Raw genomic sequence first — 18548 nt, forward strand, 5'->3', positions numbered from 1 at the left:
GTGGATAATTTTCTGCATTGCCCTATTGACTTTAAAAGTGGAAAATCTCCCCTTAGACTGCAAAGGGATGTTTGACTTCATCAATGAACCTATGAGACAGATGGAGGATAAGGAAGCGACAAGAATGGGAAGGTGAACTCCTGCTGAAAGTTCACCACCCTCTTGTTGACATTAGCCAGGTTGCTCCACGCTGCCCAGGAGGTGCAGTACTGTATGTCAGTAAATAGCCTGTCTCTTCCATTATACCCCAACACTTCAGGGGCATAGCTAAGCCTAGTCCTCCATTATAATTCTGCCTACAAGTCAATGAAAGGAGCCCCAATGACTGGAGCCCCAGAAAGGGCCACTGGTCAGGAGCAGCGTGAGGTGATGCCCATGTCTCCTCCTTGCTCAGCTCATGAACCTTCAAATCAGAGTTTGCCCTACCACTTGTCTTATGCTCTGAAATCACCCTAGCTCAAAGCTGGCATCTTGGTTTCTTCTCTTCTGTTCCTGCTACACCAATTTACCTTCATTTCCACCACAACAATGATGTAGTTAAAGAGCCTGAAAGTTGTGTACACTGCTTCAGGATCAAAATAGTAGAAACTCTGTAATTCCCATTAGAAGCTCCATGAGGACACACCTGGTACATGCAGGCATGCAATCACTATTTGTCAAATGAAAACACACATGAACTATTAATTGCTTGCTTTTTTTTAGAGTTCTGGAATAGTTCTGCTTATTTTTATGCACACCAAGATTAATCTTCAATTCAATCATTCTTTTAAGATGTTTTTTAATGGAGTCCAACTACATCACAAGTCCCAGGACCATCAGGAAATTTTTTTCCTAGAGACTGTGGTGTCTTAAACAATTAGGGAGGTGGTGAGAAATAGTTTTTGGAAAGTAAAACTAAGTATCATGAGACAAGAATTCAACTCCTGGCTTTACCAATAGCTATATGATCTTGAGCAGGTATCCTGTTCTCACCAGGCTGTCCAAAAAAGTTTGTTACTCCTCCCTCGCTAACCAAGTCCCAGGCCCATGGTATGTTTACATGCAGTTTTGAAATTTCTAAGTTCTGTTTAAAAGACAAAAAACTCCATAGAGGTACAAGGTTTAATTGTTGAGCTTATTGAATCCCCCTGAAGACCAAGATAAAGTGTCAATGAGAGAGTTAGCCTAGAAGGATTAGCATATTGTTAAATAAGGCGGAGCATTCAGGGTGCAGCTGACGAATGAACGAGCAGGTGGAAGTGTGTTTCTGCACATCTGCATGTGTGCACGCACCCCCATGTGTGCTCCAGAGCAGCGTTTCTCAAACTTAAATGTGCACGCGATCCCGCAAGGATCTTGTGAAAATGCAGATTCGGATTCAGGGGTCCAGAGGGGAGCCCAAGAGTCTACATCCCTCACAAATTCACAGGGGATGCTGAGCCTGCTAGTCTGAGGACTACACTGCGAGCAGGGAGGGAAGACACTCAGGACACTAGAAATGTCTAGGAAAGTCAGTGAGTCCAGGTCCTTATCGGTGTTTTTTCCTTTTTACTGGAACTCTACTTTCTATTATTAAATTAGCCTTTTTCAAGTAAAAGCAAAGCACCTGTTAATCTGCATGACTGCTCTGGATTCATTTCCTTCAAGGGATCACATGCTGTAAATTCTAACCCACAGGGATCCTATCTTGCTCCAGGGTTTGAGCCAGTCTCTGGAGCTGGGCTAGCAAGTCAACATTCCCTAAACAGAAACAGCAGGATGGCCGCCTCTTTTCAATCATCCAAAGCTGACAAAGCAGCTCCGCATCTTTGGGAAACCTAAGCCTTTGTGAAACTCAGCATCCCAATCGCACTACCCATCCGTGGCCTCCGATCCACAGGAAAGGGTATAAGCCCCCTGACATCTGGCTGGTGCTACAAACTCAAAGAGCTTCCAAAGTCCCACCACTTCTTTTCTTCTATCTGCACAGAATGTTCCATAAGAGCCAGCCTCCAGTCACTACATTTCCACAAGTCCCACGGGCCTGTCCCACCCATGGCCCACTGAGGTTTCAGTCTGGTCCACATACATTTGAGGAAAGGATGTCTGGGGCCAAATATTATTTGTCCTAGAGCTGGAGGTTCCGCTAAATTGGGAAAACAAAGGTAAGCAGAAAAGAGAAGAGGAGGAACCTGAGAGAGAAAGGAGGCCTGGCCTGTGGGCCTGCTGCCTGCAAAACCAGCCGGGATGCACAGCGAGAGAGCACCTCAGAAGCGCCCTGCAAGCGCGCTCCAGCTAAGCCCTCTAGCTCCTGAGCCCTGCCTCGGCAGCTCATTACCGATTTCTCCCGGAACGTGACTGCCGTGGAAGCTAAAGCAGGCGGTGACGTTCAGGCAGTTCACAGGCTGCTGTCCATCGTGACACTGAGGCGCCGTGATGTTGATGGAGGCTGGGAGGAAGATGGAGACGTCGACCGTAATGACAGGTCTTGCCCTGCGGGTCGAGAGAGGAAGGTGACTTAGGTGTGCTGAGGAGCAGCTCTCAGATCAAACAAGAACCAAACCAGCAGGACAAATCCTAGGCCTGCAGCCCAGCATTTCACTCAGGTGTGAAATAACCCGAGAGAAAAGGGCCAGCGTGCTCTGGTAAATACTTCTTTTCTGGTTTTAGAAGAGGCTTATTTCCTCATAAATTAATGGTTAGTTTCCCAATAATAAAGGCAAGTTAGTTGTTAATAAAACACATCTGGTTGAAGCCATAAATGAGCCACCAGATATTCGGTGATTATTTAAAATTTCACCAATTAAGTTATGATTTCCATTTTACTAGGAAGATATGAAAATATTTAAGAGGAGTCCCTATGGTAAATGGCACGACTAGAGAAATACATGAAGGATCAAGGATTTCCCTAAAGCACTTACTGCCATTCTAAGCATGAACTACAGAGGTCTAGTCCCACCCAGTGGGTCAAACCTCCCCCGCTTCATTTAGTCCCATCAATTCATTAAGTATTTTTCTAAAAGAACTTGATTAATGGAGTCCCAGCTGCTAACAGCAAAGCACTTTAGAGTTGAAGAAATCAACCTGCCTGGCCTCAGGACCAAGTGAAACCGAATAAATACCCACCATCCCATCACCACCATGGACCACCCCCCAGTGCTTGATGGATGGACGACATCACTGTTGTGCCTTCCATGGATCCCCCAGGGCAGCCGACAAAAGCTGAGAGTGAATCACACCATTCTGCTCTCATTTCAAACATCTGCTGGGGGGGGAGGTCACCTAAGCTGTGGGCTTAACCTTCTCCCCTCCAGGCCTCACAAACAGACCATTTTACCTCTAAGGAGCCGCTGGGTGACATAATAAGATTAAGGGGCATTAGCGGCTTGAAAACAACGACCTCACTTGTGTACAATGATCCGGTAAAGAGCACTCAGGGTGACAAGATAGATGGGAACGATGACCAACACCGATTCTGAGAGAAGCAAGCATTAAGGAAAACCTCAGAGAAAAAAAGGAAGCAAGGAGACACACGGCACAGATGGGGATAGGGGATTTCACCACTGCCCCTCCTGCCATGACATATGGTTCAAGACAGGAACAGTTGTGACAAGGACAAGGGAAGTGTGGACAAATCCAGTTGTGGGGCTAACAGAAGTCAGACAACAACAGTGCCTGAAGGAAATCCAATATCCTGTTCTTCCAGTTTTCTTCTGGATTCATCCTTAGAAGATGTTATAACTAACTCAGTAAACTAATAGTCTACTCCTGGTCAATGTGATTGACAGATGCCAACGGACACTCTGTAAAGCCCCAATGGCCCTTCAACAGCCAGCTCATGGGTCCCTCTCCCAGGAAGCCTTCGGGGACCATGGTGGCTGGATGTCCTCCCTCTCTGGGTCCCGGCACTGTACTCACACCTCACCTCACTTACTAATAAAGGTCCTTATCTATTTGTAAACCAGCCCCACCAGGCTGCAGGCTCCCCCAAAGGCTGGATTCCTAGCACATTCATCCTGATCTTCCCAGGATAGTAGGTGTTCAAAAATCCTTATTAAATGGGTGCAAACTTTACTCTAGGCCAAGGGATTAAAAACCACAGGAGTGCCCAAAGTTTCACAAAACAGACAGACGTACCAGGGAGAGCTGGTCTCCACCGTATGAGAGCCCCACCCTATACGGCACATGTCCTGCCTGGTCACTGTTCCAAGGAAAAGGCCAGCCCCTCTCATTGTCCCAGGGCCACCTCGGCAGGAGAATGCCCAGTTCCTCCTCTCACCGCAAAGCTCTGCAGAAGAAGGTGAGGTGAGCAGGAAACAGAAGTAGCCAGTCCAGCAAAGTGACCCAGATGAAGGCTGTTAAAATGGAATCCTTTGAAATAACACACAAGGACGTTGACAAGCACGTGTTCCTTCAACATCTGTCAGATCAGTTCCAACAAACCCTTTTATTTCAACTCCAAGTATTGTTTGTGGACCAGGAAAAGCTCAGAAATCTGTCATAAGCCTCTATGATCACTTCCTTTGACCTTCAACAGCACAGCACCAGGCCCCTATCACCCGAACACAGGACCTGCCCTCCTGAGCTAATCCGAGAAGACAAACTTCCTGAAGGCAGAGCTGGGTCAGCCCAGGCTCCTGGGGGGCGGGAGACTGGGTTTCACGGTCCCTCCTGCCAGTGTGCCAGCCTCTGAGATAAAAGCAAAGGGGCACCCAAGGACAGTATCACAAATGCTTTCAGGACTTTATCTTAAAGAAGCTGGTGGCTGGCATACTTCTTTGATGGCTGACATTTCAAATCCTGATTTTTCACTTCCAGGTAAATAACAAAACCATGAGAACACTCTCTGATGTGGTGCTGCTCCAATCACCCTGGCCTTTTGTGGGGTCAGTGCTGCTTACAGGGCGGGGACAGGGGCACAGATAAACAGCCTGCACCCCTGGTGAAGATGCTAGGCCACTAAACCTTCCCTGGAGCCACCCACTCCATGGAACTCACTAAGGTCTACAGTTTGAAGCCACTCGCAGTACAGCTTTCCCTTAGTGGTAGCTCAAAGCATTCCTAACCCACACACCTCCAGACTCTCCCTTATAGGATGTTTAAGAATGAGCACGGTGTGTTTGTATGTACCTGCACATGCAGGGTTTCCTGGCCCTCCTCCCTTTGCTGGTCCCACCCAAACCCTGAGGTAACTCAAAATCTACCTAACTTGCCTGTCAACCAGGTCATGACTGGGACCCCTACGTTGCTTAGTCAGCTGAAGTCTCCAGACCATCTTGTTCACAGCTGTTCAGCCACATCCAGCACCTTATCAACAGATGCCACACAGATGTCAAAACCACCTGGCCCCTCAGACACGCTTGGCAGCCCCTCCCTCCCCGCTCCTTCTCTGAGGGGTCCCAGCTCATCTTTGAAACCTTCCCTGCTCCCTGTGTCCCTTACACTCCTGGAAGAGACCTGAGGTGGTCACCCTCAGGTTCACCCTCATCCACATCCCAAACGGTACCTTGTGCTGAGCCCCTTCCAATACTGGGGCCTGGATCAGAAGTCAAGGCCCCAGCCCCACCCACAGCCTGTACACCAGATCCCATCTCCCTCACCTCCCTCATCTCCCCTGCATTAGCCTCCCCTCCTTCCTCTTGTCTCTTCAACCTCTCCAGGCCCCAAGAGAGGAATGGGGTCAGGGTGAGGTTCATACGGATGAGGATGAAGCTGAAGGTGACCACTTCTGATCCTTTCAGGAGAGTAAGGGACTCATGGAGATCAGGGAAGCTTTCAAAGATGTTCTCAGCCTAAACACTGGCTGAGAAGCTCCCACCCTTAAAATATCTTCTTTGAACCACCTGCCAATCCCATCTGCTCCTTTGCAGCCAAGCTTCTGGAAAGGAGTTGAGATTCACTGTCTGTTTTCTTGTTTCTCCTCTCACCCACCCATAGCCATCTGGCTTCTGCCTCTCACTTCTCTAGACCTACTACAGCCAAGGGCACCGGTGAGAGCCCCCACCACCACCTCCAACAAGACTCAGGCCTCACTCTACTTGGCCTCCTTGCTGAGCTTGATGTGGGTCCCCCTGACCACCTCACCCTGCTTTATCATCCTCATGCCACTTACCACAATCCATAATTATCTCCTTTTTTAAAATTAATAAAACCCCTATGTCACTTGCTTTCCTCATTCATAAAATGGGGATAATAATAATATCTATGTCATGGCTTTGTTAAGAAGACTAAGAATTAATACATGTTCTATCAACAAGAGAACAGATAAACTATAGTGTATTCAGTCAATGGAATCCTACTCAGTAAGGAGGGAAAAACTGAACATACAACGACATGGATGAATCTCAAAAACATTAAGTGAAAGAAACCAGAAACAAGAGTCCATACTGTATAATTCCCTTTATGTGAAATTCTAGAACTGACCTATGGTGACAGAAATGAGAAGAGGTTGTCTATCAGGAGAGGGATGTGACTATAAAGAGGCAAGAGGAAACATTCTGGGGTGATGGAAATGCTCTTCATCTTGATGGGGGTGGTAGTTACACAGGTGTATACACTGGTTAAAACTCATCAGATAGTATACTTCAATTGGCAGGTTCTGTTGTATGCCAATTATACTTCAATATAAAAAAAATACAACAAAAAAGAGTTAATGTACACATGGGCTTAAATAGTGCCTGTATATGGGGAGTCTTAGCAAACATGGGTTGTATGATTATTTATTTCTACTAGTTCTTCTCCACCTTATACCCGGGATCTGACACACAGGTGCATCTCAACAGGTCAATGTGTGTTGTGGTCTCGTCATCCCTGCACACTCCTCCCGCGGCTATCGTGGCCCTCTGCTGACCACCTCCATCCAGCTCCATGCTCCCCAGCTCCTCTCCTGAAGCCTCTTCTCTCCACAAGCTCTCCCTGGCGTTCGCAAAGGACTTTACATTTGCCCCTGGTAGCTTTCACCTCATCAGATCTAACCTTCCACCATGTAACTGCCTCAGTTCACATCACATCCATGTGGACAGACTCTTGGAGGAGGCTGTCCCTCACCACGAATGAGAGAACAAGAAAAGCCCCTTTGGGTTGGAGCTCACAGCTCGAAGTTTATAAAATACAAGAACAATGAAAAAGCAGAATCTACAGGATGTACCTTAAGCCAGATGCTCCTGGTTTTGAGAGGGCCTATTTTCCACTACGAGAAGCCGGGAACGTGTTTTACCCAAGAGGAATCCTGACAAGCCAGAGCAAGCTGCTCAGGATAGTGAAGAGAGTGGAAACGACCCCACAGAGGCACCCGGTGGAACGCCCGCTTCGCAAGTCTCCCTTCAATCATCTGCAGCCACCGAAGCTGCTTTAACTGAGAGGAAAACTGTCAACCCAGAGGAAGGGGTAAGAAAGAAAGCAGAAATCCAGCCCCGTGGAGAGCAATGAAAGGGACAAGGAAGGTTTCATCTTAGTGAAGTCACCACCTGGGGGACACAACTGCCACCTTCAAATGCTGAAGGGTGGCTAGGTGGAAGATATGGGACCAAGAAGCAGAATTTGGGGAGGCAAATTTAACCAATTTATGTAAGAGTTGTTAACATTTATTGAGCACTTAAACCAGGCACTGCTCTATGCATTTTACATGTGCTAACCCATCAGTTCTCAGAAGAACCCAGTGACGTAAGACGTTCAACCCATCTTGTTGAAGGGATGAGAATCCTGAAAGAGAGGTTACCAGGCTTGCCCAGGAAACTCACCTTGTAAAAGCACAGTCAGGGTTGGAACCCAGGCCACCTGGCCCCAGAGTTTACACTCAACCACACGGCTATTCTGCCTCTTTAACAATTTAACATTTTGAGTTATCTGGGGGTTAAGTGGCTCCCTGAGAAGTTACTAGGCCCCCATCCATGGGGGCTCCTCATTCAAGAGAAGGCTGTGTGACCCTGCAGTGGGGACTCAAAGGAAGGCACTGCTGAATGAGAAGAATCCAGAGTGTGGAACGACATGGCCTCTGGGATCCCTTCCAGCTCTAAGATCCTACTAGCCTATTTTAGAAAGTTCTGCCATCAGGTTACTAACAAAAACTAAGAGTTGGCTCCCACTCCAAAGTGTAATTCTGCCTCTTCTGACTCATACAGACAGAAATACTTGGAGACAGTTCATGGATGGGATGACAGCCCACTGGCCTTTGTAGGAGAGATCTAGACTGCACAGGCCTCAGTGAGCACTGGGCCTAAGTTCACATCCCTCACCTCTGCTGCCACCAGGGAATGAAGAGCTGCCAATGGGCAAAAGGCTCCCAGTCCCTTTGGGGCTGGGGACTGATGAGGTACACAGCAGGGGATGAAGGGTGTGGGGGAAAAGAGATGGGATAGGACAGTGCTTCCTAGTCCCTCGAGTGTCGTGACCCCCATCGGAAATGACAATAAGTGTAGAGCACGTTAATGGAAGGGATTGTTCATGGCAAAAGGCAGTCCACCCCAAACTCTGCCCAGATGCTCCGGGATGCTATTATCTCACACTTGTAAGCCATTCAAGGCCCACCAGCTGGAAACCCTAGGATAGAGGATAATAAGAACAAGAAGACAAAGGTAGCAGTCCCACTTGCTAAGCACCTCTGCCCGCCAGGAACAGGACAGAAGGAATTGCTGACTAACGGTGAATAACTCTCTGTGCCCCCTTCCCCACCGCACCACCACATTCCATTCCTCACCCATGAAGAACAAAATCCAAGAAGCAAGAGTGAAGCATCTCACCTTAGAAGAACCACACTGTCAGACATGAAGGCTCCAACAGTTACATCTGAAAACCAGAAATTTACAGAGTCAGAAATTTGTTGAAGCCTCTCCCACTCTCCTCTGGCAAGGTATTCCACAGCAACGGAGGCCCAGCCCCGAGGTCCAGGGCCCGACAACCATCCTCTGCACTATTTTGTAAGAGTTAGAGCCACACTCTCCCATATGGCAGCCAACCACCAGATACGGCTATTGAGACCTTGATACGTGGCTGATGTGCATTGAGATGTGCTGTGAGTATAAAATACAGACTAGATTTCAAAGACGTAGTACAAAAAGCTACCTCATTAATAATTTTTATATTTATTATATGTTGAAATGATAATATGTTGGATATATTGGACTAAATAAAATGTTAAAATTGATTTCTCCTGTTTCTTTTTATCTCTTTTATGTGGTTACTAGAATATTTTAAGTCACATATGTGGCTCACATATATTTCTTTTGGACACGAGTGAATCAGAGAAAAGGACACCTAGAATTAAATGACTCTTGGACAAAGCTCTAGGTTCTGCAGAACATGTGACTCATCTCTGCTCCACCCCTAACTCTTTGTGACCTCAGAGTCTCTCCCAGAATCCTTGTCTGTACAATGGAGACAATCATCCTCAGTGTCTCCCTCAAAGGCTGATGATATTTCATAATACTTAAATCAGAAAATATTTATTAAATATAATATTAAATGTATTAAACATAATACTTATTAAATAAATTAAATCAGATACCTAAGTCAGAAAATTCATGAAAATACCAGGTCAGCTGTAAGTCAAGGCACAAGTGTTAGCTAGTAATGTTTATTCCTAAATAACTTTAACTTAGGAAGTATTCACTTATTCAATAAGTGAATTTCCCTCTAATATAAACCCCTCAGCCCTGGGGTTCCATGACTCCTTCCCAGAACCAAGCATCTGAAACCAAGAGAGTCTGAATCCCTACGTCTACATGATGCTCTCATTAAGGAAAAACAAATAGCCAATCTGTAAACTGTAGTGCTGTTAAAATTTCTGCACTTGGGTGTGCTTGTTAATTTTGCTATTTTTCCAATAATCTTTTTGAATTGACTGGATATTTGAAAATAAAAGAATTGATGAATTCGCCATTTCTTTTATGAAAAATGCAAGATAAGAAAATCAGATCCATTGTGAAGTGTGAACACACCTGCTCACCGTGCATTTATAGAGCAGGAGCCAGGAGGCCCATCCACCACAAGGTGGTCTCTGGCCAGTCCCCTAAGTCCTCCGAGGCTCAGTATCCTTGTCTGTAAAGTGCGGGGACACCTCCATCCCTACCTACCTACTGGGGTTACTGTAAAACATACATTGCATGTGGAAGCATTTTGCATACATTAAAGTGCTAAACCAATGTAAGGTATTATTTAGGGATGGCCACAAATTGCCCAGAACACAGAGAATTGCTTTCTCAAACTTAAAAACACCCATGAGGGCCTACAGGGACCAAACCTTCACAATGACCCTTTTCTATTCCCACTCCCCCTGGCTCTGTCAAGTTAGAGGGATGAACAAAACTCCTACCTGTACGAAACTACAAAATTTGGTGCCCTCATACAGGATTGCATTAGTTTTCCCAGATCCTCCTGAGGCATTTTAAGTGGGAAAAAAATATTTTCTTAAAAGCAAAATGACCTATAGTTTCAGGACATTTTTTTCTGAATTCCATGATGATCTTGGATTTTTTCAAATTATCTTCGTTTCCTCACCTCACCCTACTCCGTCCCTTTAAACACCAAAAGAACCACTATTCCACTGCCCAGTCAATTCTACCTAAACCGGATATCACTTGGGGTTTGAAATTGTACATTTATATTCAATTAGCCTCAACCACCACAAGGCATGAATTAACCCTGAAGACAAGCCAGCCAGCCTTGAATGCTGAGATCTGTTTTGTCCGTTAGGGGAAGGACACGGTTTTCTTTTTGCTCCAAATCTTTCTCTCAATAATTTTCTTGTGGGGTTGAGGGTGGGGAAGGTGCTGCTCAGCTCCTTCGAGAGGGCTCAAGAGCAAGAAGCCTCTGAATACGGTAGAATATCAAGGGAAACAGGAGGTTTCACCGTTCATCATTTTAATGTGGATGGTGCTTTTTCACATTAGAAAGACTTCCTGCCACAGAAGTCACTGTAAAAACCCGCCCTCCTGGTCCTTAAACCCTTCAGAGTAGGTCATTTTAAAACCCAAAGTAAATTTCAACACTTCCACCTTAAAATCAAACACCAGGCAAAACGCCCCATTCTATTGTGTGAAATTTCCTAAGCCTGAATAGATGCAACCACTGCTTACCAAACTGGAAATTATTCTACCTCATTTCTCTCTGTTTATCTCACATGCCTTTAGAGAAAAACAGCTTACCAGGATAGCCATTTCCATCCATATCAATGCCTCCTGATATGGACTGACCAAACATCCGTAGTACAGGACTTATCTTCCTCCCCGACAGTTTCTGAAACAGATAATAGGGAAATTGAGTCACCGGAAAGGAGCACACTCACAAATAAGAACCACAACTGTCGCAGCCCAGCTTCCCGAGGACACTTGGGCTTGAAGTTGTTGAAAGAAAAAAACATAGTCCTAATTTGATCAGTGGGCCTTTAGCAGGGCACCAAAGACCACACACTCCTTTATATTAGTTGCCTTAGCCAAATATCATCATGTAAAATTTTTTTCTAAGTTCAGTGCTAATGAAAAAACCAACCAAGACTAGCATGTTAATGTTTGGACATGCTGAATGAAGTTCAAAATGGATAAAGTTTAACTTCCATTTCTAATGGAGGTTCTGTTTTGTTTTTACACAGGTATAGCTGGCTGAAATTCTAAGAATATATTTACCTTATATCTCTCTACCCAAATATGCACTAAACATGTAACAGTCCTCTTCTAAGAGGCACACGCGAGTCCTTCCCCAGGTGGACAGGCCATTAGCACATCTAGCTGGAAAAGACGGTCGTGTGGAAACCGCCTCTCAATTGAGCCAATCAGAAGAGCTCCAGGCTCCTGAGTTTCACAGAGAGGATGACACAGTTTTACCTAGTAAATCTAGAACTCCACAGAACCTTCTATAAACTGTAGAAAATTAAAAAAAAAATCAGCTGAAGCTGCCCTCCCCCCTAAAATGCAGCCCTCAACCAACCATTCAGAATTCACAGCTCCACCACTACAGGGCATACCAGCATCTGTACTTACGTTTTATTCATCATTAAATTCAACGTATGTTAACACATGCCGCCTTGGTTCAAGACTATTTGTTGTACACCCAGTCTGCATCATACGTTGACGTTCACACGGCACAGTTCCTCACAAAGATATCGAACTTCCTGAATCAGAAAAGTCCCACCTTCTAACCTGTTCCTGCTTCCCTTTCCTTGGGGAGACTTACCCCACAATGCCCTCATTGTGGATGATAAAAGAAATGCTTTGTTTTCATGCCATGCAAAATCCACGTCAGAAACAGATATCCAGGAACTCACTATGGACGTTTTCCTTATCATTTTCCTTAGTGAGACATCCTGCAAAGTCAGGAGTGTGGGGAGGGGGGTTTCCATAGGATCTACAGATAGAGACGCCAGGGATGTTTCCCGCCCCCCAGCAGCCAATCACTGCAAACAACCCTCTGCTTGCCATCTTTCAGTTAAGCCATCCAGCAGGAAATGTGAAAGCATCAAAGTACAAAGCAGAACACTGTAGGAAACACTGAAGAAATGTCTCTTGCTAACAGGCAGAGCCCACATCCCACACAGCTCCATCTAAACAAATGTGTATGTGTGTCTGCACATTTCTTAAAAGCCACATCTTGAAGCTCAGCTCTGAAGTCCAACGTGAGCAGCAGCCTGCCCTGGGTTTGCATTTCTAAGGTATGGCGTGGCTGGGACAAGGGGGAAGAGCGAAGGGGTGGTCCATTTGGGGGTGGCAATGCAGGCTTAAGTTATCCCACAGACATCTGCAGGCCATTATGCCATAAAGCCAGGAAGATAAGTCTGCTCAGTGCTAATAACTCTAAATGAAAACCAGGAGCCTTGGAAAACCTCCGCTTGACCAGGTTTATATGCAGTGTCCTTATGGTGGGGGAAAGATCACAGGGACCGCCATGCCATGCCCAGCGGGCTCTCAAATTGAGAAAGGCACACAGGATCTTAAAGTCAACACTTTCCGTGGTGAACTCAAGAAAGCGGAATGAGCTAAAGAGTAACATGGAGGAACTTCAGGCCCTGATCTCACAATTTACCCAGCAGAAATAATACCAATCTGGGCCAAAGAAAAGCGCCGGGCTTGCCCAGAGTTGTTTCTGACTTCCTCCTCTAGTTCACCCACACAATGCCCCCTCTGTCTGGGCCTGGGTCCCGAAGAATCTATCATTAAAGGATTTTTTTCCTTTTAAATCACTGACCTTATCATACACATATTAGCAGGCTGGAAATGTATAATCACGGTTGTTTCTTTCTTTTTTTTTTTTTTTAAAAGAGCCTCAAACCACTTCTTTGTCAAAGCTAAGGAGCCAGCCTGCGTGCTGACAAAGGCAGGACAGTTCCAGCTGCTGATCCCCGCTTCCTACTAAAGACACTCTACTCAAACCACAAAATTTCTACTTCAGTGCTCTGCAGGGATTCCACCCAGCAACAGAACACAACACTAGAGGCCGGCCGCGGGAGGAGGGGCAGCCGGAGCCTCTCGCAGGTTGCCTCTCTGTGTGATTAGCTTCCAAGGTCCGGGACCAAGTTTCCAGGAGGATGCGTGGAGGGTGACCCCGATGGCTGCCTGAGGACAGGGCTCCCTGGATGACTTTCAGCTTGTCACACTGGCAACAGCATCCCTGATCCAGACTAGAACAGCCCTTGGGACACGGATGTGGCCCCCAAACTGTGCCAGAAGCCCTCTTCCCCCTGCCACATTGGCGATATCACCTAAGAGTTTATTCCCACCATTATTCATTTCTAATGAAAAGAAGATGGCCCTTGTAGATAAATGCCCCTTGGAGTATGTATGCCTCATGGTAAAAGAAGTTTCCATACTCCTAAGCTTTCCAATGGATCTTCCCTGAGGGTTCCTTTTTCCAAAGTGGAGCTAAGGGGGGTGGTTATAATAAAAGGTTTGGGGGTCAGACTGGCAATGCTTCAGTAGCCATATTGCCATTTATAAGCTGGTGACCTTGGGCAAGTTAAACAACCTCCCTGGGCCAGTCAGAAATAAAAGGTAGATAATTAAAGGTACCCTTCTCACCTGGTTACTCTGAGGATTAAAGGGAAGAGGTCTGCAGAGCAGGCACTCAAAAAGCCACCCCTCCTCTCGCCAGCACCTCCCTCAGCATCTGTCTCCGGCAGGAGTCATGAAGCTGAGGAGGCCCCAGCACAGAGGGAGCCTGAAGCTCCACTGCCAACCAACCAACCAACCAACCTTCAACCTTCCCCTAGCTAACTTAGATCCGCTGCAAGAACAACTATGAATGTATGAATTGACCTTGCATGTCTGTACTGCCTCTTAAAATCAACTTGTAAAGACTGTTTTTCTTACCTAGAGACTTTCATACACGGACAGGTTTTGATACAACTATTTCATTTTATACAACATTTTATAAGAACAGGACTCAGTTAAACTTGTTTCCTTAGCAATAATCAAGATACGAGGCAAGCTTCTTTGTGATGAGAAATATAAGCACGAGGAGGAAGTGATAAGCACATAAGTATTCAAAAAAATCGATATTTGCTGATTGGAAATTTCTCAATTTGTGCTCAGTCCCTTTCTGTCAGTGATCTACTGGAAGAAAGACACAGGCCTGTGCAACTCGACACACAGACATCCACAAATATCCTGACGATGCTTCTGTCCAGAGTGACTTCCTTTTTTCCCATGGGCCGGGCTTGACACCATCAGCAAGATTGAACACCAAGCTGATATGGCAAAAAACAGAACTCACCACTTCCGCATTTCCATGTCTGAAGCATAAGGCCAGAGCTCTGACCAGCTCCTTGTTTCAACGCCAATGGAGACAGCAGCCCTGTGATAGCTTTTGGGCCCCTCCTCCGTAGCCCATTATCTCTCTAGATTATTTTTTACAACCTATTCCTTTGGCTAAGCACAGATGGTTGACAAAAGAGTAATCAAAAAAAGGAAAGCCCCTGTTTTCTGTTTTGGTTTTTTTTGAGGAAGATTGGCCCTGAGCTAACATCTGTGCCAATCTTCCTCTATTTTATGTGGGATGCCACCACTGTGTGGCTTGACAGGTGGTGCTAGGTCCATGCCAAGGATCTGAACCTGTGATCTCTGGGCTGCTGAAGCGGAGCATGTAAACTTAACCACTATGCCACCAGGCCGGCCCCAAAAGCCTCCTCTTCTTAAATCAATAGCTCTAACTCTGGGTAAGAATTTGGGTATTACCTTTTGCAGGCAGAACACACTCCTGAACATGAGCAAACTTGAGAGCCTATGAGTACGTTTTTGTATTTAATAAGCAATACCAATTGTTTACGTCTTTCACTACAGAGTAAGAAAGCTGAAGGCAGGAACAGTGCTGTGTGTTCCTTGGTACTCCCACGGCATGGGATGGAGTACAGGTTCCCTGCATGTTTGTCAAATAAATGTATGAACAGTTACCATGTCACTCTCACACCAATTACCATTGAGTACTGAGGGATTATCCCACTGGCATCGCCATGATAGATATAGACCGCCCCGGAGAAGTCATCCTCCTTGGGTGCACCAATGGCCACATCTGAGGGGAGAAAAACAGCTATGGGTTAGAAAAGCCATATGGAGTAATAAAGGGTGGTTTTCCTAATCCCTCTCATCATGTCTGAGTCCCTCCATACCAGAAATTTCTTGGTTGTTGATAGTTCAAACATTAAACTAGGCACATAATCTCTTAGAAGAAAAAAAGAAAGTAGAAAGAAAATGATAGAAGTTGAGTTTAGTTCCAGAGAAGTTTCTAGCTCATCCTCATAGGAAAAGTCATTGAGCCATCCAATAAAAGAAATGCCAATATAAACTGCCCACTCTAGATTCTTTTGGTGAGAGAGGGAAATTCCGTAGACAATGGTTATTGCATAACTGAGAAAGTCAACTCTATTCCCGGATAAGAGAATTATATAAAATAGCATTCATCTCACCAAAGAGTAATCAACATCACTCTCACAAACTGACAACTCCTGGAAACAAAGCCTAGATCCTCCTTATTTTTTTCTTTTGCTTCCAATGAAAGTTGTATGTCTGCAGAAGTGAGGTCAAGGGTGAGGGGCATGCACCCACATGACCTCAAGTGGGTCCCCTCTCTTCAAACGAAGACCTCTCTGGCCACTGGTATGAGGCTATCAAAGGAGCCTGGATGCCTGGCCTGAGGCAAGAGCTACCCCTCGGCCCATCTTCCAACTCAGCTATCTCCCCTAGTGACACGGCTCCCCCAGGTCCTGATGTCTGAATACTATATATACCGTGAGGGCAGGTGGTATTTAACAGACCAGAGGGAGAAGTGAAGAGACTATAAAGGATACTGCTATCCAAAGAGAACTAGACATCAGGTATACACACCCCTACCCCTCCCAACACTTACATATTCACAACTCCGTGTAGTGTGCTGTCTCTATCAGGGAAGAGAATGTCTATTTCTCTCCTTACTCATTTCACTAATAACACAGTAGAGCATCATGGAGCATCAGAGGCTCAGAAACAAGAAGGGTTTGGGGAAGGAGGAAGCAGGTTCAAACTTCTCTGCCATAGAAGCCCCAGTGGACCAACCCCAAGATTCACTTGCATAGCAAACACGTAGCAAAGAACGCTGAGCAGACGAGAACAAATTATGCAGAAGCAAAACTCCAGCGGGCTCAGAGCTCTGCCCTGTGTCTACATGGAGGACATTGTTTCTAAAAGGCGTCCTCTCTCCCCAGGGTGCGTTGATGGGCCTTCCAAGCAGGCAGGTGGATCTAGGAGCACGTCACACAAGGGCTGAGTGAGATGGCAGACGCGAGCTCACTGACCTGGGAAGCCATCATCATCAAGATCGTCCAGGCTGGCGATGCTTTCCCCAAAGTGTGCGTTGTAGGCGCCATCCCCAGTCAGGGCCAGCTGCTCCTCGAGGGCTCCCTGGGAAACAGGATGGAGGAAAAACGGAAAACAAAACAAAAACAAACAGAACGAACAAAAAAAAAAAAACCAATAAAAAACCAGAGCTGAGACTGCTGCCCCCCCTGGAGCACACCCATGGACAGGAAACACCTGGGCAGAATCACAGGCTCCCCAACTTCTCTCTCCTGGTGGCAAAAGGAGTCCCTTTCACCTGGACAGCAGGAGGGTCTCCAACAGCCTGAGACACGTCTGAGAGGGAAGGAGATGGTCATGTTGGCCAATACTAAACCTCTCTTTCGTCTTAACACTCTAGAAACCAAGCAACCACCCTATCTGTCCCCACGGTAGCCTCTCAGCTTTCCTTATAGCAGAACACTTTTTCCCCAAATTGCTTTTAAAGGGAATGTATATTTCTATTTTTCCTCTCCTGTGCCTTTGAGTACAAGTCTAAAAAGCTGTTTTGCAAGTTGCACATATTAGTAATCTTGACAGAGGGAGTCCTAGCTCAGAAAATCCAACACTCAGTTGTTCTTGGCCAGGGAGTGGGGGTGGTGTATACACAACCATGTCCACTATCGTGTGTGGGTTGGATTTCCTGAGCAAACACCAACCAACAGAGGGAGGGGTCAATGGTGATGGTGGCAGTGAAAGCCATCTTGAGGATACCCACTCTACCCCCAAATCATTGACACGTGAATGTCAGAGTGTTAAAACACCGTCTGATGTTTTGCGGCATAAGAGTGTCTAAATCTGTGCCAGTGCAGAGGCGCTATGCACCCACCCTACAGCCACAGACATCCCAGGGAGTGTCTGGCTTTTGTTACGACTGAATCTTCTTTTTCATTATAAACACAAAAAACTTGCAACTTGGGAACAATAAAGATGTGATGGTTTCTTAAGTCAATGAACACCCCCGTCCTACAACACAAATAAGTGTCGATTTCTTCCTATTAGTGTGGTGGGGAGGAGGAAGCACGGATTCTTTGTGTGTACCAGGCACTGTAATAGCCATCTCCTCACTTAAATCTCACAAGGACTCCGTAAGGAAGACCTTATGACTCTCCCCACTTCACTGATGAGGAAACTGAGCCACCAATTTCAAGCTATTTGTCCCCATCACCAAGGCCAGTAAGTGGCAACACCAAGATTCAAACACACGTCCATCTAGCTCTTAAGTCATCATTTTTCCTACTCTTCCACTCTGCCTTGCAATCATTAATCAAAGAGGATGAGGTTCACCAGAAATAACAATACCCTGGTACTTGGGGTAACCACATGGCATTAGGAAACGGCGGTGGGGGTAGGGAGTTTGTGGGTGCAACGTGCCCCGAGAAGGTCTGGAGGGCCTGCTCCAAGATTCCACACCCTGATTTAGACACAGCGAGGGGCTCTTGGCTGGTCACCTTATTGCCTGATTAACACCCATGCAAATGTGTCAGTCTCCTGCAAACAGAGTGGCCAGCAGCCACTGAATGCCAGCTGTTCTAATCTCCCTAAGGATCACCTCATTTCTCCCCTCACCCACCCGGTCCCCCTTCTTAGAATGTCAGTAGGCTTGAAGATGCCAAGAGTCACTGCAACAGGTACCAGGAAGTACCCTCCCTCCCAGGTTTCAGATCCACCTTCCCAAAACTTGCAAACACCCAAGAAAGCCCAAGGCTCTAATGCTCCCCTGGCTCCTCTTCAAATGACTGCCCTCTCTTTCTGGCATCTGCCCACCTAGTCATAGTCAATCACCACTGCCTCCTCCCA

At 46.2% G+C, this 18548-nt stretch overlaps 1 protein-coding gene across 2 annotated transcripts in view; it reads right to left on the minus strand.

Annotated features, from left to right (window-relative positions):
• Positions 1–18548, minus strand: part of ITGA9 (integrin subunit alpha 9) — a 332491-nt gene that overhangs the window by 250514 nt on the left and 63429 nt on the right. For both annotated transcript variants that reach the window (XM_044754042.2, XM_070493860.1), the window contains exons 10-14: positions 16709–16814; positions 15356–15450; positions 11100–11190; positions 8697–8742; positions 2297–2451 (exon numbers count right to left, since the gene is read on the minus strand). In XM_044754042.2, the coding sequence (XP_044609977.1) occupies positions 2297–2451; positions 8697–8742; positions 11100–11190; positions 15356–15450; positions 16709–16814 (493 nt within the window). The remainder of the gene's footprint in view (positions 1–2296; positions 2452–8696; positions 8743–11099; positions 11191–15355; positions 15451–16708; positions 16815–18548) is intronic.

Source organism: Equus asinus, chromosome 21 (assembly GCF_041296235.1).
Source record: "Equus asinus isolate D_3611 breed Donkey chromosome 21, EquAss-T2T_v2, whole genome shotgun sequence".
NCBI classification, from domain to species: domain Eukaryota; kingdom Metazoa; phylum Chordata; class Mammalia; order Perissodactyla; family Equidae; genus Equus; species Equus asinus.